This window comes from Penicillium mononematosum (genome assembly GCF_028829835.1).
Source record: "Penicillium mononematosum strain IBT 11891 chromosome Unknown utg000005l:1.0-9366267.0:1.0-9372171.0, whole genome shotgun sequence".
Lineage (NCBI taxonomy): Eukaryota > Fungi > Ascomycota > Eurotiomycetes > Eurotiales > Aspergillaceae > Penicillium > Penicillium mononematosum.
The window spans coordinates 9,270,796-9,295,492 of NW_026643275.1; the positions used below are offsets into that span (position 1 = coordinate 9,270,796).

Genomic DNA, 24,697 nt, shown 5'->3' on the forward strand with positions numbered 1-24,697 from the left:
ACATGTAGAAGTCATAACCTCGTTATCTCATAACTACCAAGCGACTTTTTCTAGTAATGAAAAAAAGACATCTAATCTATCTGATCATAATCAAATGCAAAGCCTCTATTCTTCTGCAGTCTCCGCAACCTCACCCGATAACTCGGCATTGAGGAATCGCACAAATGCATCTCCAATCTGATCAGCCGCCAGTGTACCGCCTCCACCACCATGACCCCGACCAATATACGATCTGTTCAAGCTAATCCACTGTCTACGCAGCCTCTGCAGTCGCGGCAGAGCCAGAACCCCACCAGCAGCGGCGAGTTCTTCTGTCGTTCCACCTAGGGCGACATGGGACGGAACAAGGATGGGAACAGTCGTCTCCGGCACGTCAATGGCGATTGCATCGGCGCGATTGCTCTGCGCGAGTGCTACTTCCGCGGACGGGTAGGTCTGCGTAAAATTGCGGATTGCAGTCACAACTGCCGACGTCCGCTTTTCCATTGCGTACATTGCGTTCGAGTCTGTTGCCGCTGCTTGCACGGTGGCTTGGTGCGGGACGATTCGGGCGCGTGCTGAGAGCCCGCTGCGGCCGCCACCTCGAGTGCCTGTTGCTGTGCTGGCGACGTCTGAGATGGTGGTGGATGCGAGGGAGTCAGTTAGGCTTGGGACCGCTGTTTCGGTGGGAGCTTCGGTTGATGGGAGGACTACGCCTGTCAAGGCTGCGAAGATGTTTGCTACCGGGGGTTCTGGGTCGTCCCAGGGAACTGTGAACAGGGGCTTATCCCAGCGGCTGTGGGTGCTTGGTTCCTCGTAGCGGAAGATAAGGTTGTTGAGCAGTTCAGGTGGGTAGGCCTCCTCGGTGTCCTCGGTAGTCTCTGCGGAGTCGGATGCGGGGGTATCTTGGGGCTTGGAGGTCTGTGAATCCGTTGTCTTTGGATCCGTTTCCTTACGGGCGTCTCGGCGCAGTCGGGCATTATTGTTGGCGACGCACTGGTCGACGGGTGTCCCGACGTGAACCTATAGCAGACTTGTCAGCCCTTGGGTGTCGCATTTCATTTTGTAGGTTCCGGTCTCATACCACACAGCATGTTGTTTGCGCAGCTTTCGCCTCGCACCACAGCTGGTACCTCCATCCTTTAATATAGTTCATCCCGTCAAGAATGACGATGCTGTCCCTCTTGAGCACACGCTTGGCTCTCGCATAGGCGACGCCACGCGCCTCCTTCTCGGTGCGGGCATGGTCATAGACAATCCGTGGATGGGAGGAATCGTGTGAAGCGACCACATGTACCTTGTATCGAGACTTCAAAGAGACCTGCGCGCCTGCTTTTGCTGCTGCGAATACTTCATCTTGGTGTTTCTCAAACAGAGATGCGAGTTGGTTAGCGCGGTGGGTAAGACCGGAGCATGGGTATCCCGTTAAAACGACGAGCTAAATTTATATCTGTTAGATCCGATGGCATAATGTAAGAGGTTTCTCGACATACCGGCATCGTTGTGTTGTTGCGTTGTTTGTTCTGGCGGACTTTTTTTTTCTTTGCGGGGTGTGGCATGTGACCCGCATCTAGTTACATCCAAACCATCTACAGAGTACATAGTCTGTCATTGAAATTTGTGTTATTTTCTTAGTTGATCTGATAATTGTACCTAGTTACCTGGTTACTACATATGTATTTACTAATATGGACACAAGATGAGAGAGCGAAAAACAAAAGTGGAAGGCTGCTAACTGGTTAGTTAGTTATAGTTGGTGAAAATAAGGCCTCAAGTATGAGGCAGAGATATTTAGTTCAGGTGCCCTATACAGAGATAGTAAATGTATTTCTATCTTCTAGAACAGATCTCAATCTCAATGTATATAAATTCTATCGAACTTTTGTCATGTAATCATGTCATCGTTCCAAGTAGGCCGGGGGTATCAAATCAACGGCTCAAACAGTTTTGGATGAATCCTCCAATTGATCCTGCGCCCATCGGATTTCATATCCGAACACGGTTCTTCGAAGTCTTTCGTCCTGTAAAGGGTCAGCCCCAGGGCCATAAATCCAAAGGAGAATCATCAAAATATAGACTTACGCCAGGGTCATTCTCGAACAGCACCGCATCCACCACCTTCTCAAAAATCTTGGTGACATTGAAACCACTCGCCTCGGCCAACGGGAAGAATTGCTCAGTCTTGGGTAACAGCCAAGGCTGGTAGGAGTGAAGATAACCAGAGCAACAGAGTTCGGGTCCTTCTTCATAGTCTGCTGCATGGTTTTGATCAGATTCGGGTGCTCGCGGTGGCTGTATACCACATCCGCCATAATCAAGACATCAAACAAGGACGGTGAACCATCGGCAGCCGGGGGAAGATACGCCCGTAGCGGGCTCACATCGCTGCCCCATTTGTATCCATCGACGTGGAGGCGGGGCTTTCCGTCTTCCCCTCGCGGGAATGGCACTGGCCGACAATTCTGCATTGTACTTCATGTTTCCAACTAGATCTGGATCCGGATAATCGGTCAATACCACTGTCCGGGCGCCCTGAATGGCGCTCACGATGCTAGGAACGCCTGCTGCGGCACCAATCTCGAGGACATCCTTGTTTCGGATGAGATCCTCGGTGTGCTCCTCAATGTAATGAGAGCTGGTTCGGCCGGCGTTCCATAGCAAATTTCCCTGTCAAGGTTGGTAAGTAGGTAGCACAGCTGGTCATGTCCATTGATATCATACATAGAGGGGGTGGCTGCCCACAAGACGGACGCGCACTTTCTGGCCTGATAGCATAGTGTGCTCGGCAAATGTGGGCGGCTCATCTTCAGGATAGTACCCTTCCGGGTCCTGGAACATATTCCCCGCATCAAATTCGTCGTCCATGGTAGTATATGGCTTCAATGCTTTTGGAGGAAAAAAAATATCGATATCAGTTATCAATTTCTTATCGGGATGATCTCCCCTCATTGTTGCCTCAGGCACTCTAATATATGTACAGTGAGACCTCCAAAATATTGGGCTAAACCTTTGTACCCAGATATACCGCCCTCCAAATTCTGCCGGTTCTGCCAGTCTAAAGCTCCTAATATAGTTAGCGTATGGGCACGTGATTCAGCACTAACGGTTAGCAGCCAAAGGTATATACCCTAAGGAGACTACTAAAAAAGACCACTAAAAAGACATTATGAAGACTGCCAAAGAAGACTACCTAAGAAACCATGACCACGGCCGGATAGGCGGCCGACTATATATTCTCATAACAGTATATTTAAAAGGGAGGCGGTATAGTTGGCGGTAATATGTAGGTACAAAGGTTTAGCCCAATATTTCGGAGGTCCCACTGTATATGGGCACTCTAGTGGGCTGATTATCGGATATTTCGGCTTCTCGATTGGAGCGGGCATTTTCACAGTCAGACAACGGATTGCCTGATATTTTCAAATGTTAAGATATTCTACAACAGAGAGAACTACTACTAGTACTATTAGAAGTAGTATATATCTACCTAGGTAAGTACTGTGACTGCTACGTTACATAGAGTCACGTGTATTATATTACCCATGGTACATACAGGTACATACATTTGTATGGAAGATTGTGGAGATAAGCGTGGAGATACAGTCTCAATACCATACAATCCATACAATACCCGGACAAACCTCGGGATCATGGAAAAAAAGGACTGGCAGTTTGGCTTGAAATGTTATCTGAGAGATGAAGTTGAAATCTCTGACTTGATCTCTGACTTCCATCAGACTCTACTCTGTTCAGTCTTTCTCTTTTCGTCTCTTCGGCAATTTTGGTCTCTTGTGGAAATTCCCCCGGCTAAATTCGTCTTAGCCCAATTTGCATCCTCGAGCGGCTTCGATTTCCTTGCCACTCTGCTTTCTTTTCCACTTCACATCCCCCTTCGCATATCTGTCCATAGAAACAACCTCCCCCTCCCCCGTCCTACCCTATCTACCCAAGTCCGCGTTCGTTGCGACCTATTCTTTTTGCATCTTGGGAAGATCGGACCGCTTTAGTCACGTCATGGACTCGACCCTGAGAACAACATACAACCCTCAAGCACCTCTCGCCCAGCCCTCCTCCTCAACCCTCGACCCTTCAACCGGCCAGTCCAATATGGCAGCCCAGGCTCAAAGTACCCTAGAAGTCACATCGAATGCAACCAGGCAGGTCTTCTCTTCGCCCTCGCTACAATCTGCCTGTTCCCCGCAGACCTCCGCCCCTCCCATGCAACCCTTGTCACAAGCAATCGGCAACACATCCAACCCGAGTACCCTTGCCATCGCCCCCGCAGCCAACACCCATGCATTATTACCTACGAATGCAGCTCCCGCTCCGGCGGCCACATCCGATACCTATCCCCACCAGATAAATGGTCTCGGGGGTCCAACTGCCACCGCGCCCTTTCTGCAGGATTTCAATCTTGTTGCCGAGGCGGCCAAGCGGGCTCAAATGGGTATTGTCATGCGTGATCTCGAGAGCGTGACTCTTTGATCTGAGGTTTACGGCTAGATAGGGCAGGACCCGGGGATGGAGATGCGATGCCGGTTGCACATGCATCTCCGGGCTGCATGGACTGGTTTCCATGTTCTAGACTCGGGGTGGGGGATTACTATGGCGTATTATACGTGGGAATTGGATTTTGGATTTATTTTGGATTTTGGCAGACGTACCTTCTTGCTATCAGAAGGTTGCTGCGTTTGAACTTGCATTCCATCTCAGATGCCTTGCGGGTTGATTCTGGTGTTTTCAGACGGTGTTTCTCTGGTTAAATTTTCCTTGTGGCTTATAGCCCTATACCATCTACTCATGAGACATGCAATATCATCTGTTTAAAAGAATCAGTGCAATACATAGGCAAGGATTAGGCGCTAGAAATATGAAACATAGAGGCTCTGCGTAAAACAGCAGTTCCGCTTATACCATAACTGTATCTCTTTCAGACCTACTCCGTGCTTGGCCTGCATATATCTCTTTTTAACGGCAATCTTAACATTTGGTTCATTACTGCCACAAAGATGGAAAATGTCAGATGCCTTTACGGCTAACTAACCCCAGTCTTAGCCCTGAATATGGATATTTCAATAACAAAGACTCCTTTGACGGTCTACAAATTCTATATTATTGGTAATCACGCTGGAATATGATCCCTATTGGAGTGGATAAAAGGCAATGATAAATGATTTACTCTTTCTTTCAGCCCCTCAGTCGACCAGTGACGCAAGAACGGCTATTGAATCTGAGTCCAATATACTAGATGCGGTCTCAAAAGAAGACGATCAGGTCCTCGGGGATACTCTTTTTGGGTTAATCGCTTTATTCCTCGAACTTTCCCCCACATCCCCGGACTTCGGAGCGGAGCCGACCTCGGGAGATCATTCCCCGTTTGAATCGGCAAATCCCTTGCATACATATTCATGGACTTGGGTATTTAGGCTATTTACAGCCCGGTATATAAGTAATGGAGTCCCACTAATAAGTAGGTACGGTGCGGGGATTTTGTCTCTTTGGTTTACTTTCCGATATGACTACTGTCGCGCAGAAGAGAAAGCCCTACTTCGGGTTAACAGGGGGATGGCTAACATTCTGGATTACGGTATGACTAGAAGTATATAGCCCTTGGTTGAAATAGATTGACATGATTGGTATTAGGTGGCATGCGCAACCGATATGACCTTATTTGGTTACGATCAAGGAGTGTTCAGTGAGTACATGTACTCTAGGAAGTGCCCACATTAACATCTAATTCAATCTAGGCGGCGTCGTGATTACACAAGATTTCCTTGTCAGCCACGATCTCGTCGGACCTACGAAGACAACGGCCCTATCCACGGTGACTGCGATATATGATATTGGTTGTTTCTTTGGGGCCCTTGTCGCCTTCACCATCGGTGAGCGTCTGGGCCGAAAGAAAGCTATTCTGCTGGGAACTACGATCATGGCAGTAGGGGCTATTCTTCAGACGAGTTCGTTTAGTTTGGCGCAGATGTTCGTTGGTCGTATCGTGTTAGGGTAAGTGGCCTTCTCTTCAGAACACTTTATCATCTTCTAACATTATGTTGTGTAGTGTTGGAAACGGTAAATAAGATCATTATACCCAACCAAAACGCAGTAGTCTAACGGACAATAGGTATCAACACTGCCACAGCCCCAATCTGGCAGACTGAAACATCCCAAACGAAATGGCGCGGGAAGCTGGTAATCCTGGATATGATGATGAACATTGCCGGTTTCTGTCTTGTCAACTGGATCAACTATGGACTATCATTTGCAGGTGGCTCCGTAGCCTGGCGATTCCCACTGGCGTTCCAATTCTTCTTCTTCTTCATTCTGTGGAGTACAACACCCTGGCTGCCGGAGTCTCCTCGGTAAGTATACACGCCAATCCCTTCATTCATGATGATCTCACCTAACGATATACCCATAGTTGGCTCCTCGCCCATGGCAAAGAAGAAGAGGCAGTCGAAGTCCTCAGCTGCCTCGAAGCAAAGCCGATCGACGACCCCGTGGTCATAACCCAGCGCAACGAAATCGCATTCAGTATTCAATACGAGCGCCAGAACGCCGTGCGCTGGCGCGACCTCCTCAAGAAAGACAAGAAAAATGATACCAAAACACTGCGCAGAATCTTCCTGGGTGTGGGCAGTCAGTTTATGCAGCAGTTCGGCGGTATCAACATCATGTCTTATTACATGCCTACTGTACTGACCAAATCGGTTGGTTTGCCGGAGAAAATGGCTCGATTACTGTCGGCTTGCAACGCCGTCTCGTACCTGTTTTTCTCGGGTATTGCCGTGCTTTTCATTGAGCGTATGGGTCGCCGTGGTTTAATGCTTCTCTCGACGTTTGGGCAGTTCGTGTGCTTCCTCGTTATTACTGTTCTGCTTCGGTATTCCGCGACTAGTGACAATGGTAGTGTATACGGTAATGCCTCGGTTGCGTTTTTCTTCCTTTATTATGGGGCTTTCGGTATTGGCATGCTCGGGGTGCCTTGGTTGTATCCCACTGAGATCAGCTCCCTGCCCATGCGGACAAAGGGTGCTGCAGCCGCAACTGCTACTAACTGGTATGTATCCGAGTGTGGGTATACTTAGTGGCTGTTGGTTTTAACAAAAATTATAGGATCACGAACTTCATCGTCGTGGAGATCACCCCGATCGGAATTCAAAGTATTGGCTGGAAGTTTTGGATTGTCTGGACGGTGTCCAATGCTGTTTTCCTACCTATCCTATACTTCTTCTACCCGGAGACAGGTACGCTTAGATACTGTCCCTTGTTGATTTCCTCTACTCACTGTCATTGTAGCCAACCGGAGTCTCGAGGATCTTGACGCCTATTACCGTACCAACCCATCCTTGATTGTGACTGGAGACCCGGACGCCATCTGCCGAAAACGCCCGCAGAAGTACATTGAGCGTGAAGATGAAGAGTTCGAGAGAACGGCTGTTGGCAAGGGAGTTATGCCTGTTGAGGCAGCAGAGCATGTAGAATGGACCGAGGCAGAGAGGCAGAGGTGAATATAGACTGTCGTTGATATAGACTTTGGGAAGCTATAAGAATAGTATATAGTGGAGGAAGGACTTGAGATATGCAAACATGCAAATACATGCAAGAATAGCTGTTAGCTATTGAGTCATGGGTTTGATCCCAACTATTCCGTCTACAGTATACCTCGCAAAAGGATATACGGAATAACATCAACCATAGTAAAGAAAATGAGTGTAAGTCCAAGTAAAGAAAAGACACCAGATACGGTGCTAAGTAAACCAATTACTCCTTTCGATCATAGTCTGTTCCTGTAAGACCCCTGTCGTTCTTCTCGACAAACGAAAGGGCCATTCCAAACAAGCCAATTACCGTATCGATCATTCTTCCCATCTTGGCATCTCCTTTGTGGACGCGGGTACATACTTGATGAGAGTTCGAGGCAATTTATCCCGTTTCATATATATTAAACGGTCGCATTTAAAATCATCTCGGACGTTTTCAGTCTTTATTTTTAGGCATTGGCTAACGGACTACCGTTAGCCTACCGGCAATTGCTTAGCTTGGAGTGAAATGCCGACTGCATGGTGGCGCAATTAGCGTTCTATTTTTTTTTGGACTCGAGAGTAATGTAGTCTTCAAGGGGTTCTGTATATGATAAAATTATCCTGATATGTCAAGGGGAAAAAGAAAATATTCAAAATAAATCGAAGAATCCAACCAAAAAAAAAACCATAATCCCAGAACACCGAGCTATGCGCAAGTCAAGCAGAGAGAAATAGTAACAAAACACCAAAACATGAACGAGCGATTAATATAATGAAAATGATCGCTGTCCACCCAGAAATTTGATGGATATAGCAGTCGCAGAAAAGAAAAGTTGCAAAAATGAGAATGGTTATACAGGAACACCCCTTGCGCATGTATATATGAATAGCCGTGCATTGCACGACGATTCGAGCGTCGATCCCATGATCATAGATGATGGTGGCAATGCCTTCTTTTTCGATCGTCTCATCTGATGTTTCCGGTCATTAAATGAACGAAGCTTGACTCCTGTTGCCGTATTGGGTCGATGAACCGATCAAATTCGGCGAAGATATGCTGGCTCCCTTGGAGCTGGCAGGCTTGCTTCGCGAAGAGAAGACTGACAACCGGCGGGAGAGTCGCTGGCTCATTCCTCGTGTCGGAGAAGACCAGTTATCGAAGGAGATGATGGACATCGGCCGCGACCGCGGGGGTCCGTGGGATGTCATCGGAGCCTCTGAGCGAGATGGTGGAGCAGTAAAAGGCCCATCGTAGAGCATGGTTGAGCGACGCTTGAGCTTTTCGGTGGTTTGGCGAGCGTCCATCGACAGGTCTTCGCGAATATCGCCCAGGACATGCGAGACTCGGCGGAGTAGTTTGGGAGGTTTGCCGTAGATGGAGGGTTCTCGCTGCTCTAGGCCATAGAGTTGTAGAGGGGTTGAGTCTGTTTCCTGATCCACGGGGGAGGAGTAAAACCGAGGGTACTTGACAGTCATTGGGGTACGGCGGGTGTTCAGTGAAAGTGTGGATGTGGGGGGGATGTTGGTATGGAGAAAGGTGCTCGGATGAGACACTGGAGGAATAGGAACTGTTCGATGCAGATGAAATCAACATGGCTTCCAAAAACTGTGATCTTTCTGAAAGAGAGAAAAGAAAAGAGGGAAAAAGAAAACACCCAAGGGTACTCTGATGGAATTCGGAAAAAGACCAAAAGTGGATCAGAGAGACATCAACATTTTAGTCCCGTAACACTTAGATGACTTGTAATTTTTGTTTTTGGTTTCCTGTAACTCCTAGTAAAAATATAAGCTTGAGTCATGACTCTTACTATTTACATATACAGTATGATCTGCTGTATAAAGACAATGGAAGTTGGCAAGTCCATGTGGAAAAGGAAAGCAACTGTGATCAGATCCATGGATGTCTCAAAGATCTGACATTGTGTATATCCAATGACGCGGCAGAACAAAGCCACGATCTTCCGTAATGCTACTCCGTACATTCCTCACGTAGAACCATTCCAGTTCCAACGTCTTAAACAAAATAGAAAAATAGAAAAATAGAAAAAAAACCCGTGTTGCGACATTTCCAAACGGGGGCGAAGACAGTGCCACGGTTCCCACCGGGAACTGTGGAGTTCTCATTTCCTGATTGGTCCGATTCCCGCTCAGGGGGGGAATGGCGCCATGGTTCTATACCTTTTTATAGAAACACTTGGAACACTTGCAGGTATGAAACAGATCAGAGACATTTACTAGAAATATAGTAAAGGTCTTGAAAAGAATAATTATTTCATCTGTTGTACGGAGTACATATGTATTCAGTTCTCTCTGAGTAGAAGAGAGAACCACTTTTCCATTGAGTTTTGCCGAGAGATCCACTGAAGCACAGCAGAGAACCACAGCCACAGACGAGCCCACAGGTTTGGGAGATGGGGGCGCATCGTATTCCGTACCATTATTGAACTATATTATAAGATTATTATAATATTATTATAATGTTGTACGTGATTTTATTATTCTACTATTTTCTATGGTATCATATACATATTACTAGTATGTTAGCAATATTACGGTATCTACTCCGTACTCCGTACAATCCTACATATTGGAGCTCTTCCCGCACCGGCTCGGGAGTCGGAAGTCATGGTCATTCATTTGCTACATTTCGATCATGCCTGTCATAAGTGCCCAGGTGCCCGGGCGAAAACTGTCTGATTACATCACAAAGCGGAGGTTGACATCTGTCGATCCCGAGTCAGCTGGGGGGTTCACACCGCTGGAAAAAAACAAAAACAAAAAAGAAAACAAAAAAGAAAACAAAAAAGAATATTACTTACCAAGGGGATGGCTGCAGCTCAATTGTGGCTTCTGCGAGTATTTGCCCTCGAGCTCGTTTCGGATCGTGTTCAGCAGTTGTAGGTAACTCTGGTGTGGCCACTGTTGCTGTGATTTGATAAACGCCCAACTCAACGCACCACGCGCCTGTCCGTCCTGGAATGTGTCGGCCCTGTTTCCGGGTTAGTCTGGATTCTTATTTTATTGCTTTAGATTGTTAAAGCTGCGCCACTCACGAGGTCTGTGTGTCCTTGGATCCTGAAAACATCACAACGTCGGCCGGAGAGGTCTTGGTCCTGATTGTGCGCTCACGGGCCGAATCACCGTTGACTGCCTTTTTGAAGAACCCGATGGCCGTTGAGGCGACGCTAGCGAGATCGCCCTGTCCATACGAGGTGAATGCACTGAACAAGTCCTGAGCTGCCTCCTTGGCCAGGTTGGGCTCCTTGAGAATACCCTGCGTCGAGTAGACGTACGGGAGGTCCAATGCAGTGCCAGAGTGGCACGAATCGTAGATCGCCGTCAATCGCACGCCAGGCCGCAGGGGACGCACCATGATGGCATGCATATCATCGTCGACAATGTGACCAGCCTCACGGTAGTCCAATGGGTAGATGACATCGTCGAATCCATCGTCTTCGTCTCCATCCAGATCGGGAGTACGACCTCCGTGGCCAGAGAAGTGGATGAACAAGGAATCATTAGGTTGGGCATCCTTAACAAGCCAGTGCATGGCACGTAGAATGTTAGCCTTCGTGGGGATGCTCATCGGGTTCTGTTGGTCGTCGGTGAGAATGACCATGTCCTCCCGCTTGTATCCAAATCTTTGGGTCAGGAAGTTGGACATGTTAGTGACATCGTTGATACAGCCTTTTAATGCATTGGGCTGTCCTGCATAGTTGATTCCGATCAACAAAGCCCTGCGGCGACCGGTACAAGCCGAGTACTGGAACCTGTAGTTTGAGGGAGCACCTCCACCGAATTGCTGAAAATTCTGGGGTGGGGTTGGGGGCAGATTCGGAGAATTTGCACGAGGATATCCTGTTTCGATGGTTAATGATCTCGTTTGCAAAGTTTCTTGGCATGTAGAACTTTACCATTTTGAGGGGCACTCAGATGATGCTGGTGGGAGGGAGGACGAGGAGGTGGAGTGTGGCCGTATGGCGGGGTAGGAGAGTGAGGAGGAGGATACTGAGGATATTGAGGCTGAGGATAAGGCGAAGGCGGGTAGGGGGGAATGGCTAGGACCCGGAGGATAAGCGTAGGGCTGAGGAGGATAAGGCTGAGGAGGAGGGTAGGGGCTGACGCGGAGTTTGTTGATATCCTCCCCATGGTGGCCCTTGTCCTGGAGGACCATGAGGTGGATAATACATCTTAGTCAAAGATGTGACCTATACCCGTGGACCTGATGGAAGAGAGAAAAGAAGGTGAAGCAGAAGATGAACAAGTTAAAAAGTAATTCGGCTGACTAGGGAGGTGGGTCGCGCAAATGGGACCTTTACACTTTCCCTCTGGGATTGTTAGTGCCTGGGCAATTCCACCGAGTACGTAGGTATACGTACTTCACTACATTACTAGTATACAAAGTACTCCGTACACTTCTGGAGATTGGCATTGGGATCCACCGGTAGGGCTGCAGGTAAAATCACTTTAATTCTGGTAATTCGTCTGAATAATAAGTCCAATAATGCTCCTCCGTACTATATCCACCGTGTTGTAATCTAACATGTAACGATGAAACAAAGGACAAAACCTTGGAAGCCAAGTTAGGCAGCATCTTTTCAGTAATCATGTGACTAGACGCGTCACCTGATTATTTACCTGAAAAGGACATTAGTCAAGAAAGTAAGCTTGGAAGGGTACTCCGTACTCTGCTGAAAAATACTAGAGAACCAAGAATAGGCCTGGGCAACTTGCATAAGAGTGCGTACGTGAGACTAGTTTTGCCTCCGAGTGGCTTGGAAGAGACACCTCAATGCGGCTCTGTCCAATAACATACCTAGTTAGACTTGTTCTTATGATGTTTAATGGAGTAAAGTCACAGTAAACACTTAGAATATCCATATTATTGTCAGTACTGTAGTATACTAGTACCTATATTGTACCTACCTAGATAGGTAGTAATGGTAGCTTCCATGTTTTTATTCAGGCTAGAAATGACTTCCGCACATGCACTGAAGATCCGATAGGACCTCCAGGACTGGAAGGATCTTGGATGCCCAGGTGGACCCCACCTAATCCGTGTCACGAGAGATCGTGCACATGGGTTAGTCCTAATCGAGACGGATGAGCCGCATTGTGTCGGAGATGTTGGTCGTAATCCGAAACAGAATCGCTCAGCAGGATCTGATCCCCTGTCGAATTGCGTGATTTGCGATCCGGGGAGATCTGCTCTTACAATATACTTTTCTTACTCGTAATAGTTCTGGAGGCGATAACTACATGTAGTTATTTTTTTTTTTCAGTTAGTACATCCATTTCCGGTTTAGTGAGGCTCTTTTGGCTTTTGCGACGAAGGGGGTTCCATGGTTTTCAGGTGGGACTATTCCTCTTTTGCAACATTTGCAATGGCCCTGGAGTCCACTTGAGCCTCAACTCTCTTTTCCTCCTATCTTCCTTCTTTTCAGGAACTTAAATCTCGTTCTTTCCTTTCTTTATGAATTTGAAATATGGAATTGGTCTTGTTCTTTTCCCGTGGCAGTTGCCCTTTTGTCTGAGACACTCCCTTGACTCCACTTGACGGACTATTCTATTCAGGCCACTTTTATAGCCATGACTATACAGAGTCTGAATACTCTCCCTTTTGATGTGTTTTACCAGATCGCGACCTCGCTGGACGACCGTGATTTTGTGAACCTCAGTCACACCAGTCGTGCTCTCTATTCTCTGTCGCAAAGCGAGCAGATTGCCCGCAAAACCGTCGAGGTAGGCCAAGTCAACCCTCGCTTGAGTTACCAGGCTGATCCCAGTTTATAGAATGCTTTACGCCACAGCAAGGAAGGTCAGGCGGCCCTAGCAACCCAGTCTGGTTTTCGCAAGGCCGTCGGGCATCGGCTTGCTATACACGAGGCTGTCGCCACGGCAGATCCATACTCAGTGGCCTGTGTAGGCTACGGGGCAGAATTTCTCTACAACCAAGGTTACTTATGTTACCGATCCGACCATTGGATTCGTTTGCTGTATGTGCATGGTCCTGCCTTCCGGGAGCGTGTCATGGACCTCCGCGATGCGATCCCTCGACTGCTGGAAACCGATGTCGTGGAGCCGGATGCAGGAGATCGGGTTACGCTCTTGAGTTACAGCGATGATATTCTCGTGTTCCGAGTGGCCGAAGTGAGCGCGACCGAGGACGCGTTGCTCGTAGTCAACATGGCGTGGCGGGAAACCCACCAGGGAGGGAGACGTTTCCTACTTCATGAGGAAATCCCAGCATCCGCACCAATCTTTGTGCGCCACTGTGGAACCTACATTTGGTATGGCACATTTACCGCCGCCGATGGTTCGGATGGTGTGTGGTCTATCACTGGTGTGGATCTCCAATCGTATGAATGTATCGAGTTCCCGCTCGACCGAGTGGTCGATGGCGATCTTGGCCAAACACTGTGTTTTGAGATGCATGATGAACATCTCTATGCTGTTTCGACGCAGGTCGCCGCAGATGATGATGAAGTACACTCCTCTTTCTACCATTGGTTCTGTCACGCCCCTCGCGAAGAAGGCCGCAAATGGAACGGTCGCTTGTGGCGCCGAGAGCATCAAGAAGGCCCCATCAATGAGATGTGGACTGATCTTTCAATCCGTAAGGATGAGACGACTGGCCGGCCAGTCATACTTGAATGCCGCCGTGAGTGGCGCGATGGTAAGAGTGAAAACCACCGTACATACTACACACAGCGACTTCCAACACCAGAAGAAGCTCTAGCGCCTCTTTCCGGAGGCACCATCGAAATTCCATCCTGGGTATCTATGGATGATGACGTTGAGAACGACGAGCCCTACGATGAGCGACCTGCAAAGAGGTTGCGGCGGCATTACCATGCCGAGTACGAGTCTGGCTCTACCCGGCGGCAGGAGTTCATCGCGGCTCGCACCAAGCATAGGAGTTACCATCTCGGTGCATCCACCTTCGTCGACCTTGTCAACGACCCTGCCGGTGATAACTTGCGGTCTCGAGACCGGATCCGGTTGCGTACGGTGTCGCGCAAGCGCAAGTGTCCCATTGACGAGGAGGGAATTGAGGGACCTCGCAACCCGACTGTTCCAGCCTACCCAGGTAGACCAGGATGGCTGTCCCGTTGAAGGTTCCGAGGAACGCTTCGAGTGTCGTGGCGTCCGGATGTGGCCTCCAGAAGACGCCCCGCCTGCATTACAACAATTGCTCTGTCCAGGCCCGCGTACTGGATCTGTGAAGAGTATTGCAGACGAACGTTCTATCATCTATTCAATTGACGCCCCCGGTCTTCCTCCTAATCAACAAGCTCTTATCCTCATTAGCTTTGATCCTCATTATCAATTTCCTATCACGAGCCCTCTCCCCACTCCTACCTCTCCTGCAGATCACCAGGATCCCGGTGAACTATTCCCAAAGACGCTGAAGCCACCACCTCCGTATTTCCCTTCGCCCAACCTGGTGGAAGAAGCACCGCCTTTCTACATGGGTATCAAACGCGGGTACGATCTGCGTGGCATTAGGGATCGATTTTGGAAGGGCATCAAGGTTGGAAGGTCAGATACGATTAGCTGTCATAAGATGAAATAGGTCATTGCCCACTGTAAATATTAACACAAAAACAAGTCAAAATTCTAAAATCTGCACGGAGTAAACTTAGTATAGGAGGTCATGCATGCATGCGTCCAGCACTGAACAAGATGAAGGGTCGACTCGGGCATCTAGGAGGCCTTGGGCAGCAAACCTCATTTCGGATTTACCATTGAAGATTACAGTCAATTGGGTCCTGGGTGTCAGTTAAAATTCTTATTAATCACTGCCTTATATGCGTATGTGCTCCATTCTATAAGATTCAGCCCTGGAGACCCGGTTGTCCAGGGTTGGCATATACGGAGTCGACTGAGTTATTAATATCTAAAATATCCTATGAGCTAGACATATCAAAAGACAGCTGCTAGGACAAGTCACATCTACAAAGATCAATCCACTTTTAGTACGATCTGCTCTTACGAAGTGCAAGCTGACAGCCCATTGCAGAAACAATATGCAAGCCTACAAAATACATGTACGCAAGGATCAGATCTATTGATATCATCGTGTTTATAATTCATGCATTATCATCTGTACCCAAGCCCGGACAGGCAGCCATGTATAGACAAAGTACACTAGCCCATGCACTGCCTCAAGAATGGAGTCAACAGGAAAATCGAGAACATTAAGGCCTATGGCTATCTCTAAAGATAGAAAGACAGCACTCCCACAAACGCCATCCAAATAAAAGAACCACTGCCACAACCCAAAGGGGAATCAAGTATCGTCTAGGCATCAGCGAGCATCTCGCAATCATAAACACAGAACCCAGAAGCCGGAGACCTTCATCACAGGAAAAGGAAACGTAAGTGCAGAAAGAAAAACTGGAAAAGGTTCAAAGTGAATCGGGTCTTTCACAGCTTCTGGTACATCCCAGCCAACGAGTTGATAATTAAATCCCGTTTAACTGGGTGTGCGTCTCGGAACATATTGCGTACTGCAACGTTCGTCTTCATCTTGGATGCGAGCTCGGAGGTTTCAGATAGTGCTGAGCTGGCTGTGTCGCTGTCACCGGCGCTGCTCGTGAGACCACCTAGCAGGTTGCTCGTATCACCCCCGACTTGAGAATGTCTCTGAGGGTCTCATTGCCGCTGAGCAGGTTGTGAACAGTGTTCTTAACCAGATCGGCAATTGGCACGTTGGCCGTCAGCGTAAGCTGCTTCATCACATCGGTGTAGTATGGCACCAGCTCGCCATTCCAGGTGACGCTTCGGGTTACCGTGTCCAGGGCTAAGTTTCCGGTTGCGATGGCCTTGGCCTGCGAGGCGAGTACCTCTCGGAGGTTCGAGACCATGGTGTGTATGTCAAGGATTCCGGTGAGAGGGAAGACGTTGTCGCCCGGTTTGATAGTGATGTCTTTGAGGGTGGCGTTTCCAATGACGAGGTCGCCACTCTTCACGTCCAGGACGATGGTACCAATGTCAAGAGTCAACACGGACGGGTTGGGAGGGAGGCATTCCCGATTAGGTTGGTGCCGTCTTCACGGGCTGGAACGAGTCCACTATCGGAGATGCTGAAACCCTTGAATTGGTTCAGCACTGGAATGCAAGTCAGCTTCACTTCTAAAATGATATTCTAGGTGAATTGTTTTCCTCGGCTTACCTGGTGACATGATATCCTTGTCCATAGTGACCTTGGACTTAAGCACACCCAAGTACGAATTGGTTACACCTCTGACCGACAGCGGAGTCTCCTTCTCGAACACGACATTGTACACGTATTCCTCCCAGGTGGTCAAGTTGGTCAATGGCGTCTCGACCTTGCTCACGCCTAGCGTGGTGTTGCCCTTGATGACTTTGCCGTCGATTTTAGCCTGGCCCCATGCATTCTTTGCGCCGGTGTCGCGCACGAACAGATCTAATGTGATTGGTTCGATGCGCACCGGCAGGGCAATTTTGAGGTCCAATGCCGACAACAGCGTCAATTGGATCTTGTCCGGTCGCGGATTCAGGACCGAGGCATTGACCAAGACTAGGTCGGACTTGTTGACGACCATTTGTGAGATGGCTGGAATGGCAACCAGGAAGCTAACAATTGCAATTAGTATTTTTCGAGTGTTGCAATCCAAATATAAGGCCATAATTGGGATATATATGCAACTCACAAGACAGGTAGGAAAATGGCTAGGAAGATGATAGTCACCAGAAGATGCAGACACCAGAATCGCTTCCAATGGCGCTGGAACTTCTCACTGCGCTTCAACTTCCTCGTCTCCAATGATAGACCCCCGGCGGATTCGACTTGTGCAAGCTGGGCGCCATCATCGTCCTTGGATATCAATGGGCCACGATGAATACCCAGAGTATATTTGGCATCATCTGAAGTCAGATATGCAGGGGTATCTGTATTTTTGCCCATGATTGCACAATTCAAGGCCTCAAGACCTTTGGAAAGGGGAGGGTTCGGTGTATATGTATTTTAGTTAGCGCAAAAGCACCCCCGGACTTCTTCTTCCCTCCGAAGCGGGACCCCATGGGTGACCTAAAAAACAAAAAAATGAGCTCAAAAAGGAATAAAGCGGGTTCCTGGTCGGAGCAGCATTGCTTTCTTTGGCGAATGACGCAGAAGAGGGGAGGGATCAGCGCTTCAGGAGATGGCGATCTGCTGCCAGCCGCGGCTTATTCCTAAGAGAGGCGATACTATTCACATGGGCCGAGATGATCATCGCTCTTAGATTTTGGGGGAGTTTTCGGGGTTTTGCGGGGGATTCCTGGGGAAGATTGGAAATATTTTGATATTAATGGGATCATATACTCGACTTGATTGTCTTTTACTGTCTTGACTATTGACAATTCCCCAAACCATGTCTTTGGCTTTCCCTTCACCCCCTGTCTCGGTCTCTCCGGACAAAAAGTCCCAAGACATTCCAAATGGCTCCGATGCGACCGCAAAGAATATCAACGTCTCAGGTCGTCTCCATGCCCTGGAACAACTAGAGGTCCTCCCCAAAATGCTCCAGGAGGGTATCCTCTTCGCAGGATCCGGTGCGGCGCTGCTCCTACAAGCTGCCATGCCCGGAATCCGCGACGTGGGCGCCAACCACGGCGGCCACAAGGAGCTAGCCACCGAGCTCATCGACGCTCTTCAGGCCAATATCAGCTACGTCTCCTGCTTGGTCTTCGGTACCCGCGACGAGCGTAAGGTCCTCATCGAACTCTTGCAGGACGGTAAACCGCCCCTGCTGGGCGGCGGTCGCTCGAATCGGTTCGCTGAGCATCCACCGCTGCAGTTGTGGATGGCGGCGACGCTGTACGTGACTGCGACCGATTTCTACCAGCGTGTCTATGGCCGCGTGGACTATGCCAGTGCCCAGCGTGCATACAGCGAGTACGCCTTGCTCATGAACTGCCTGGGTGTTCCCCCCGGTACCTGGCCGGAAACCCGACAGGCATTCTGGTCTTACTGGGATGATCAGGTCCATCGGTTGACTGTCTCGTCGGACGCGGCTCTGTTTGCCAAGGATCTTCGTGAAAGTAATGATATGCCCCGCTGGGTGCAATCTCTGAAGCCTTTCCTGCGTGTGACTACGATTGAGATGCTGCCCCCGAGTCTGCGTGACGCCTACGGTCTGCGCTCGACGGTTACCACGCGGGCCCTTTATCGCACCTGGATGGGCTTCTCGGTCGCTCTTTATCCGGCGATGCCTGATAAATGGCGGGCATACCCCTTGAAATTCTACCAGGATCGACTTAAGGAGAAGATGGATGGGAAGGAGGTTTAAGAATGTTTAAGAATGATGTTTTTCTAATATTTTTCTGTATATACCCGTTATGAGAGATACGACTGTTCTATGTATTTTGAAGATATTCAATGCTTTAAATTGTGCAATAACAACAAGACTAAAGTTATTTCATGATTTCCTTTTATCCCTCATAGTGATCCTAATATACCACCCAGAAGCTTGGAAACATCCTCGACCAGCTATAATGTATTAATATGTGCAAAAAGCAAAAGTGAAAAAGAGCAGTACATACCGGTGTGGCATCCCCAATAAGGGTAGTCGTGTTATCGACAAAGCTCTTGGTCAACAAGCTGTGGGCGTTGGTCAAGATATCCTGCAAGATATCGATATTATCGGCGGAGAGCAACTTGGCCGCACCGTCGAGGATCGTATCCAGCTTGTTGATATTGTCGGTGCTCAAGAGGCCCTGAACGCCGTTCAGGAGTTCGGGTAGATCCTCCAGTAGACCAGCACTGGCGGCTGGGGCCGGCGCAGCGACAGGATTGGGACGAGGCTCGGGGGCAGCTAGAGCCAAGGGGGCCAATGCCAAAGGGAACAGAATACGAGAGAAACGCATTGTTTTGTTTTGTTATTCTGTTAATTGTTATATTGGTGAAGTGAGGAACAAGAAGGCAACCCCATCCAGAGTCTTATAAGCAACCTTGGAACGGTCTATTTTCTGTATGTAACTTTCCCTAATCTTAGGATATTGTCCGAGGCCACATCTAGACGTTCAATAAGGCCGAGGGATAAGCAATTCCATGTGAAGGAGAAAATAACGCCAATAGAGAGATTTCCGAGAGATTTCCCCGCAAGTCTCCAGTGTCCCCCGCCTCCCCCAGAATGTCCGTTTGGAAGATCGTCGCATTGAACTTCTCTTTTTGCGCTTTTTCCAGGTAAATGGGAATTCGCTTGTCTCACAATTCCCTGCTCTGACCAAAGTCCACTTCGGAGGAAATGATCGGTTCAGTAGGGATCGACAATAAGCTATCTATCTTGTCTCGATCATGCATACTCCGTATATGCTTGTATGATACCATCTGCATCCTTATATTAAATTTAATCTATAAGAGCAGCAGCATGTGCTTAATGTAACGGTCTTGAGATCCACACACTGTAAAGATAAGGGAAGTCATATATTCGATTTCATATGAAAAATATGATTTCAGACGTCTCACATCAGTCATATCTACAAAGTACCCGTGGACCATCACAGAGCCAGTGCTAGTCCAAGCACTCCCAGCGCCCCCAACGCCGACACGGTCAATCCTGTGGGCTGTGGAGCCTGTCCAGCCGCACCTTTAGATGAGGTCGAACTTGCTGACCCTCCAGAAGTGGAGGTCGCAGTGGCTATCGCTGCAGTCCCTGTATTTGCTGCCGTGTTCGGTTCCGATGTTGTGGCCGTCACTGCCCCCGCCGAGATCTGCGACTTGACCACCGACATGTAGTCTTGCACATCCGATGGAAGGGCAGTGTACCAGGCCGGGGTAGTGCCAGCCTTGAATTGGCTGGCGAGAGAACTCCGCTCTGCTGGGTTGATAAGTTCCCAGATGACAGACACGGGCACCACCGATAGGATCTCCGGAATGAGAGACTTGGGCGGCGGCGAGATGTTGGCAAAGTTCGCGCTGGCTGTTTGGTTGCCCATCAAATTCCCACTGTGAAATTGTTAGTATGGTTAAGGAGAAGATTCAAAGGAAGAATCAAATACAGTGCGCTCGAGATTGCACCTAGGTCGATGCCGTTGTCTGTAGTATCTCGGTGATGGTGTTGAGCACCCCAGGCTGTTGCAGCAAAGAGTAAAGCTGTGAGTTTCATTCTGTCAAGAGCGTAGAGAAGAAAAGAGGAGAGAGAAAAGAGGGTATACAGTCCAGTCAGATAGGGCACAGGCTGGAGTATATCAAATGCTTAACCTGCTTGGCCCGATCGGATCTCTCTGCATTAGTCTCGAGTGACATGCAATATACAATTAGTCGCCAAATTACTGGAATTAATTGCTATACTTCCAAGATTCTAGATCGTCTCCCGTTGATCAACCTTGGGCTCCCCGGGATCAGATGCCAATCTGTCAGATCCTCGGGAAATCAATTCCTTTGCGGGGAAATGTAGATGTCGATGTAGCATTGCAGAGAAAGTTGATCTGCTGTAGATCCATGTGAATCCATGTTATCCATAGCCAAGGCACTGTCTCTCAGGACTAAGAGAAAAAGGGTGAAGGGCAATAGCACTCCACTCAACTACATCTACTCCGTATATCAGGCACAGTTACAAGATGAAATGAAAACGCGGCATCAATTTGGATATCATAGCAAGGCCATCGTAAAAATCATGATAGTAAAAAGAAGAGCGACTGAGAAAGGAAACCCAAACTCAAGAGATCTCCAAGTCAAGCTTAAACACCACCCTTCTTAGCCATATCGGCCTCAGCACCGCGTTGGCGGACCTTGCCCTCATCATGAATATCACGGTACTTCTCCTCCTCGGTCCGGTCACCAGTCACAGCAGCACCAATGGATCCAAGAGTACCCTGAGCACGGTTCTGAATACCCTCACCCCAGTCCTTGAGCTGACCCTTGGCCTCTTGTTCCTTGCCAGCGGCGTTCTGCTCGGCTCCGGTGCGGCGCAGGTTCTCATTTCCGATCAGGTTGCCGACCGACTCCTTGGCTGAGCCGACAGTCTGGTCCCAGGATCCCGTGTCGCGCTTGGGGTCGTCTCTAGCAACGGCTCCGGTGTTCGGGTCGGCGGTGAATGGGCCCAACTTGGAGGTGGTGTGGGAGGCTTCCTTTTTGGCTTCACCTTCCTCGTGCTTGGCTTCACCCTTGGCCTGAGATGGGTTAGTGATGTGGTAGAGTATTGGGGGACTAGAATGGATGCTTACCTGAGTGGAAGAATCGCCAGTCACAGTACCCATGGCGCGCTGAGCAAGACCGGTGGCTTGGTCAATGTACGACTGACCAGTCGAAGCGTTGCCAGTGTTGTCAGACATGATTGAATGATAGATAGTAGATGGTAGATAGTAGTAGAAGGTAGTGAAGAGATGAGGTGGTTCAAGAATGAAGTGGTTGAAGAAGTGGTGGATGAAGGAGTGGAAGATAGTGGCAGGAAGGCCACTTATATACACAAGCCATGTTAACCAGGGCTTTCTCCAATCTAATCTTTCCAAGACTGAAGTTCTACCAAAGTCTTGTTTGTCTGCAAACAATTGTTATGATACACTACGTCATGGCATGATGTCATGTCATGTGATCAAATGAATGACGTTTTGTTCTCTCAGAGGGACAAGCCTTGATGCCTTGATGCCTTGATGCCTTGATGAGTTGGGAAGTTTCTACAATATTGTATGAGACAACCTTTGATCATCCAGATACCCAGGAGTGTATTTCATCCCAATAGCCATACCTAGGTAGGTTCATGCAAGTTCCCAAACACCAAGTCGCCGCGTACGGGTACGCGGCGTACATAAATCCCACATGCAATGCCACGCTCGAAGAAAAGACTAAGCCGCCCAAAACAAAAACTATAAAACTACCAGTGACAAATCCCACCCTCATTTTCCTCGGCTGTCCATGTTCCACAGAGACCGACAACCTCAAGATGACCATCTGGTTGCTCCCCAACCTTGCTCAGCGAAGCAAACTTCTTGTCAGCAGGACCAGTGCTCAGCAACCGTCGTGCCCACGCATCGATGGCAGGCTCCCCGGTTTCATCTCGAGCTTGCTTCAGGAACGGAATGAGGGCCGTACCTCCGGTACCACGCAGTTTCTTCTTGTCGGTCGGAGCCGCGGTTGCAAGGTTCCTCGCTGCTGGGGGGCCTGGGTTGGCAGATTGGGAAGGCTGACGTGCACTTCGGGATTGCAGGATAATATAGCGGGACACTATGGTAATATGTCTGTCGCGTAGAACACGCAGCATGGCCAGACATGCGTCGTAGGCAATGCACAGCGCTGAGTCTCCGCGTCGCGCCTCGACGAAGGAGCGGATGTTTGCTACCGAGTCAATATGCTCAAGGAATCGCCGGTGTGGACCAGGCATGTAGGAGCGCATCTCGTGGATGAAGCTGTTTCTTGATTTGACGCCGTCTTCGGTGCCTTTATCACTGTCGTTGCGACTTGTCCCGGTTGGTCGGTGTTCCACTCCGAGGACGATGTCGAAGAATTGGATGAGTGAGCTTTGGGCGTTGCTGCCCCCTCCATACTGCCGGTACTCGGGATTGTGACCGTCGTCGTACAGCAGCCCATTTGGCAGTCCAGCATCGTGCATGTTTTTACTTCCAGCTAGGTAAGGGCGTATGCGGTTGTAGAAGACATATGGATCGCAATTTTCATGCATCCTCTGGAGCAGTGTGTTGGTCTCGTCGATGGTCTCCGCTAGTCGCTGCAGGCACTCGGTTACAATCTGGCTGTTTCCTGTGCGGGCCGCCTTGATGGCCCGAAGCATCACGGGGATAGAAGGGGCCCCACGTGCTTCTATGGCGACTGAAACCAGATAGAACCATTGTTCATCTAGAGATCCAGTGAAGGTCTGTAGACAAGCTAGGTTATCCAGGTTAGTGGCTGGCTCATCGGCGAAGATCGGCTTATAATTCCAAAGGCAGACTCCAGCATAGGTTGCAACGGGGGGTAATTCGAGTCGTTCACAGACTGCGAATAAGGGCACTGTAAGTTGAGGTGGAACCCTCTTTGGAAAAGAATCAGTACATCTACTTTTTTCTGAATTATGAACCAATAGGATGGGCCGGTACCTCTGCGGGCGAATCGCCACCCCAGACATAGCCATGTAGTATGAACACCAGTATGACATATGCACGACGCCACTCAGCATCTGTCTGGAGGTGTGTGACAGAGAGTATAGGGAGTTGGTCTACGATAGACCGCAAACGTTTGCTCAATAGCAGTGGCTGGAGATTACCAATAATCATCTCCCATTCGGCGTAATAAGGATCGGGGAGAACCTCCAAGGGTAGTTCTGGGGAGAGGAAACCATAGTCGGAAGTGATTCCAAACTCAGCAGGATTGGGGACTGGCAACATCGTCCTGCGAGTTGCCACAGAGGATTCCGGGATTCAAAGGTACGAAATGGAAATGCTCCAGGGGCTTGAAATGAATACAAGTTGAGAAGTTGAGAAGTTGACAAGTTGGAAACGAAAAAGGAAGGATTATACGGGATTATACCAAAGATCAAAGAGATCAGGAACCCGGACCCAAGGTATGATTTTTTCTAAATTCAGATGATAACGGAAATGAGAATAATATGGGGAAGTCAGTGATTATATTATAAGACTACCTCAGGTACCTCCGGTATAATGGGCTAATAAGTCAGAGTTTTTCCCGTTAGAACGAAATTTCACCGGGGATCCCTGGAAGGTAAGTACAAAGGACAACGGAGTCAACGGGTAAATGAGAAAGAGGATAATATGGTTGATCAGCTCCGATATAGGAAGAGGAAAATGATGTTTTTTAGAGGACCCCGGGGAAGTTTTAGAGGAGTGGACTAAGTAGATCAGGTAGGATCCAAGTAGAACAGTATGAGAGAGACAGGGTACATTTTATATGGCTATACAATCAAATTGATAGTCTGCCAAGAAGGACTGGGTGCATCCGCGAGGACCCAGTGGAGTGATAATTAAGCGAAGACGAAATTGAGTGCGAGACAAAGGGGGTGAACCCGGGAAAGACATGGCGAGTTGAGGCATTTTCGTGCTTTTCCGGGCATTTTCGTACATTTTCGTGCTTTCGCTTATTTTTGAGCTTCAAATTCGCTTCACTCAGGATCGTCAGCCTTGATCTGGGGGTGATGGATAGTCTGGATTTAGATTGGACCTCACTCTATTACGTATATCTACATTTTATTCTATTTTATCTTTCTTTCTCTCTTTCTAATAACTTCAAAATACTCAAT

At 48.7% G+C, this 24,697-nt stretch overlaps 13 protein-coding genes across 13 annotated transcripts; 4 read left to right on the top strand and 9 right to left on the bottom strand.

Moving 5' to 3' along the window:
• Positions 1-105: 105 nt before the first annotated feature.
• Positions 106-1,478, bottom strand: N7519_011780 (putative RNA polymerase II Elongator complex associated protein Kti12; the record flags this gene model as incomplete). Its single annotated transcript, XM_057298553.1, has 3 exons — positions 106-1,002; positions 1,064-1,417; positions 1,473-1,478. The coding sequence occupies 3 exons, from the start codon at positions 1,476-1,478 to the stop codon at positions 106-108; spliced, it is 1,257 nt and encodes a 418-aa protein (XP_057146435.1).
• A 438-nt stretch (positions 1,479-1,916) lies between these two features.
• efm7 (putative nicotinamide N-methyltransferase Nnt1) lies at positions 1,917-2,844 on the bottom strand (the record flags this gene model as incomplete). Its single annotated transcript, XM_057298554.1, has 4 exons — positions 1,917-2,000; positions 2,062-2,234; positions 2,361-2,646; positions 2,701-2,844. 4 exons carry the CDS (start codon positions 2,842-2,844, stop codon positions 1,917-1,919), a joined length of 687 nt encoding a protein of 228 aa, XP_057146436.1.
• A 1,149-nt stretch (positions 2,845-3,993) lies between these two features.
• On the top strand, positions 3,994-4,464 carry N7519_011782 (uncharacterized protein; the record flags this gene model as incomplete). The annotated part of the gene is made up of 1 exon (XM_057298555.1): positions 3,994-4,464. One exon carries the CDS (start codon positions 3,994-3,996, stop codon positions 4,462-4,464), a length of 471 nt encoding a protein of 156 aa, XP_057146437.1.
• A 1,030-nt stretch (positions 4,465-5,494) lies between these two features.
• On the top strand, positions 5,495-7,487 carry N7519_011783 (sugar porter family MFS transporter; the record flags this gene model as incomplete). The annotated part of the gene is made up of 8 exons (XM_057298556.1): positions 5,495-5,566; positions 5,623-5,674; positions 5,727-5,982; positions 6,038-6,048; positions 6,101-6,338; positions 6,398-7,036; positions 7,093-7,223; positions 7,276-7,487. The coding sequence occupies 8 exons, from the start codon at positions 5,495-5,497 to the stop codon at positions 7,485-7,487; spliced, it is 1,611 nt and encodes a 536-aa protein (XP_057146438.1).
• A 1,002-nt stretch (positions 7,488-8,489) lies between these two features.
• On the bottom strand, positions 8,490-8,978 carry N7519_011784 (uncharacterized protein; the record flags this gene model as incomplete). Its single annotated transcript, XM_057298557.1, has 1 exon — positions 8,490-8,978. The coding sequence occupies one exon, from the start codon at positions 8,976-8,978 to the stop codon at positions 8,490-8,492; it is 489 nt and encodes a 162-aa protein (XP_057146439.1).
• Positions 8,979-10,199: 1,221 nt separating this feature from the next.
• Positions 10,200-11,651, bottom strand: N7519_011785 (caspase family protein; the record flags this gene model as incomplete). The annotated part of the gene is made up of 4 exons (XM_057298558.1): positions 10,200-10,225; positions 10,322-10,491; positions 10,556-11,360; positions 11,417-11,651. 4 exons carry the CDS (start codon positions 11,649-11,651, stop codon positions 10,200-10,202), a joined length of 1,236 nt encoding a protein of 411 aa, XP_057146440.1.
• Positions 11,652-13,091: 1,440 nt separating this feature from the next.
• Positions 13,092-15,078, top strand: fbx15 (F-box domain protein; the record flags this gene model as incomplete). The annotated part of the gene is made up of 3 exons (XM_057298559.1): positions 13,092-13,244; positions 13,296-14,592; positions 14,708-15,078. 3 exons carry the CDS (start codon positions 13,092-13,094, stop codon positions 15,076-15,078), a joined length of 1,821 nt encoding a protein of 606 aa, XP_057146441.1.
• Positions 15,079-15,932: 854 nt separating this feature from the next.
• On the bottom strand, positions 15,933-17,436 carry N7519_011787 (DUF3712 domain-containing protein; the record flags this gene model as incomplete). The annotated part of the gene is made up of 5 exons (XM_057298560.1): positions 15,933-16,095; positions 16,140-16,434; positions 16,518-16,616; positions 16,681-17,105; positions 17,183-17,436. The coding sequence occupies 5 exons, from the start codon at positions 17,434-17,436 to the stop codon at positions 15,933-15,935; spliced, it is 1,236 nt and encodes a 411-aa protein (XP_057146442.1).
• A 445-nt stretch (positions 17,437-17,881) lies between these two features.
• N7519_011788 (oxygenase MpaB family protein) lies at positions 17,882-18,799 on the top strand (the record flags this gene model as incomplete). Its single annotated transcript, XM_057298561.1, has 1 exon — positions 17,882-18,799. The coding sequence occupies one exon, from the start codon at positions 17,882-17,884 to the stop codon at positions 18,797-18,799; it is 918 nt and encodes a 305-aa protein (XP_057146443.1).
• Positions 18,800-18,948: 149 nt separating this feature from the next.
• N7519_011789 (uncharacterized protein) lies at positions 18,949-19,376 on the bottom strand (the record flags this gene model as incomplete). Its single annotated transcript, XM_057298562.1, has 2 exons — positions 18,949-18,999; positions 19,053-19,376. 2 exons carry the CDS (start codon positions 19,374-19,376, stop codon positions 18,949-18,951), a joined length of 375 nt encoding a protein of 124 aa, XP_057146444.1.
• Positions 19,377-20,009: 633 nt separating this feature from the next.
• Positions 20,010-20,617, bottom strand: N7519_011790 (uncharacterized protein; the record flags this gene model as incomplete). Its single annotated transcript, XM_057298563.1, has 2 exons — positions 20,010-20,457; positions 20,511-20,617. 2 exons carry the CDS (start codon positions 20,615-20,617, stop codon positions 20,010-20,012), a joined length of 555 nt encoding a protein of 184 aa, XP_057146445.1.
• A 574-nt stretch (positions 20,618-21,191) lies between these two features.
• Positions 21,192-21,785, bottom strand: N7519_011791 (uncharacterized protein; the record flags this gene model as incomplete). Its single annotated transcript, XM_057298564.1, has 2 exons — positions 21,192-21,623; positions 21,678-21,785. The coding sequence occupies 2 exons, from the start codon at positions 21,783-21,785 to the stop codon at positions 21,192-21,194; spliced, it is 540 nt and encodes a 179-aa protein (XP_057146446.1).
• Positions 21,786-22,324: 539 nt separating this feature from the next.
• On the bottom strand, positions 22,325-23,828 carry N7519_011792 (indoleamine 2,3-dioxygenase; the record flags this gene model as incomplete). The annotated part of the gene is made up of 2 exons (XM_057298565.1): positions 22,325-23,476; positions 23,541-23,828. 2 exons carry the CDS (start codon positions 23,826-23,828, stop codon positions 22,325-22,327), a joined length of 1,440 nt encoding a protein of 479 aa, XP_057146447.1.
• Positions 23,829-24,697: the final 869 nt, after the last annotated feature.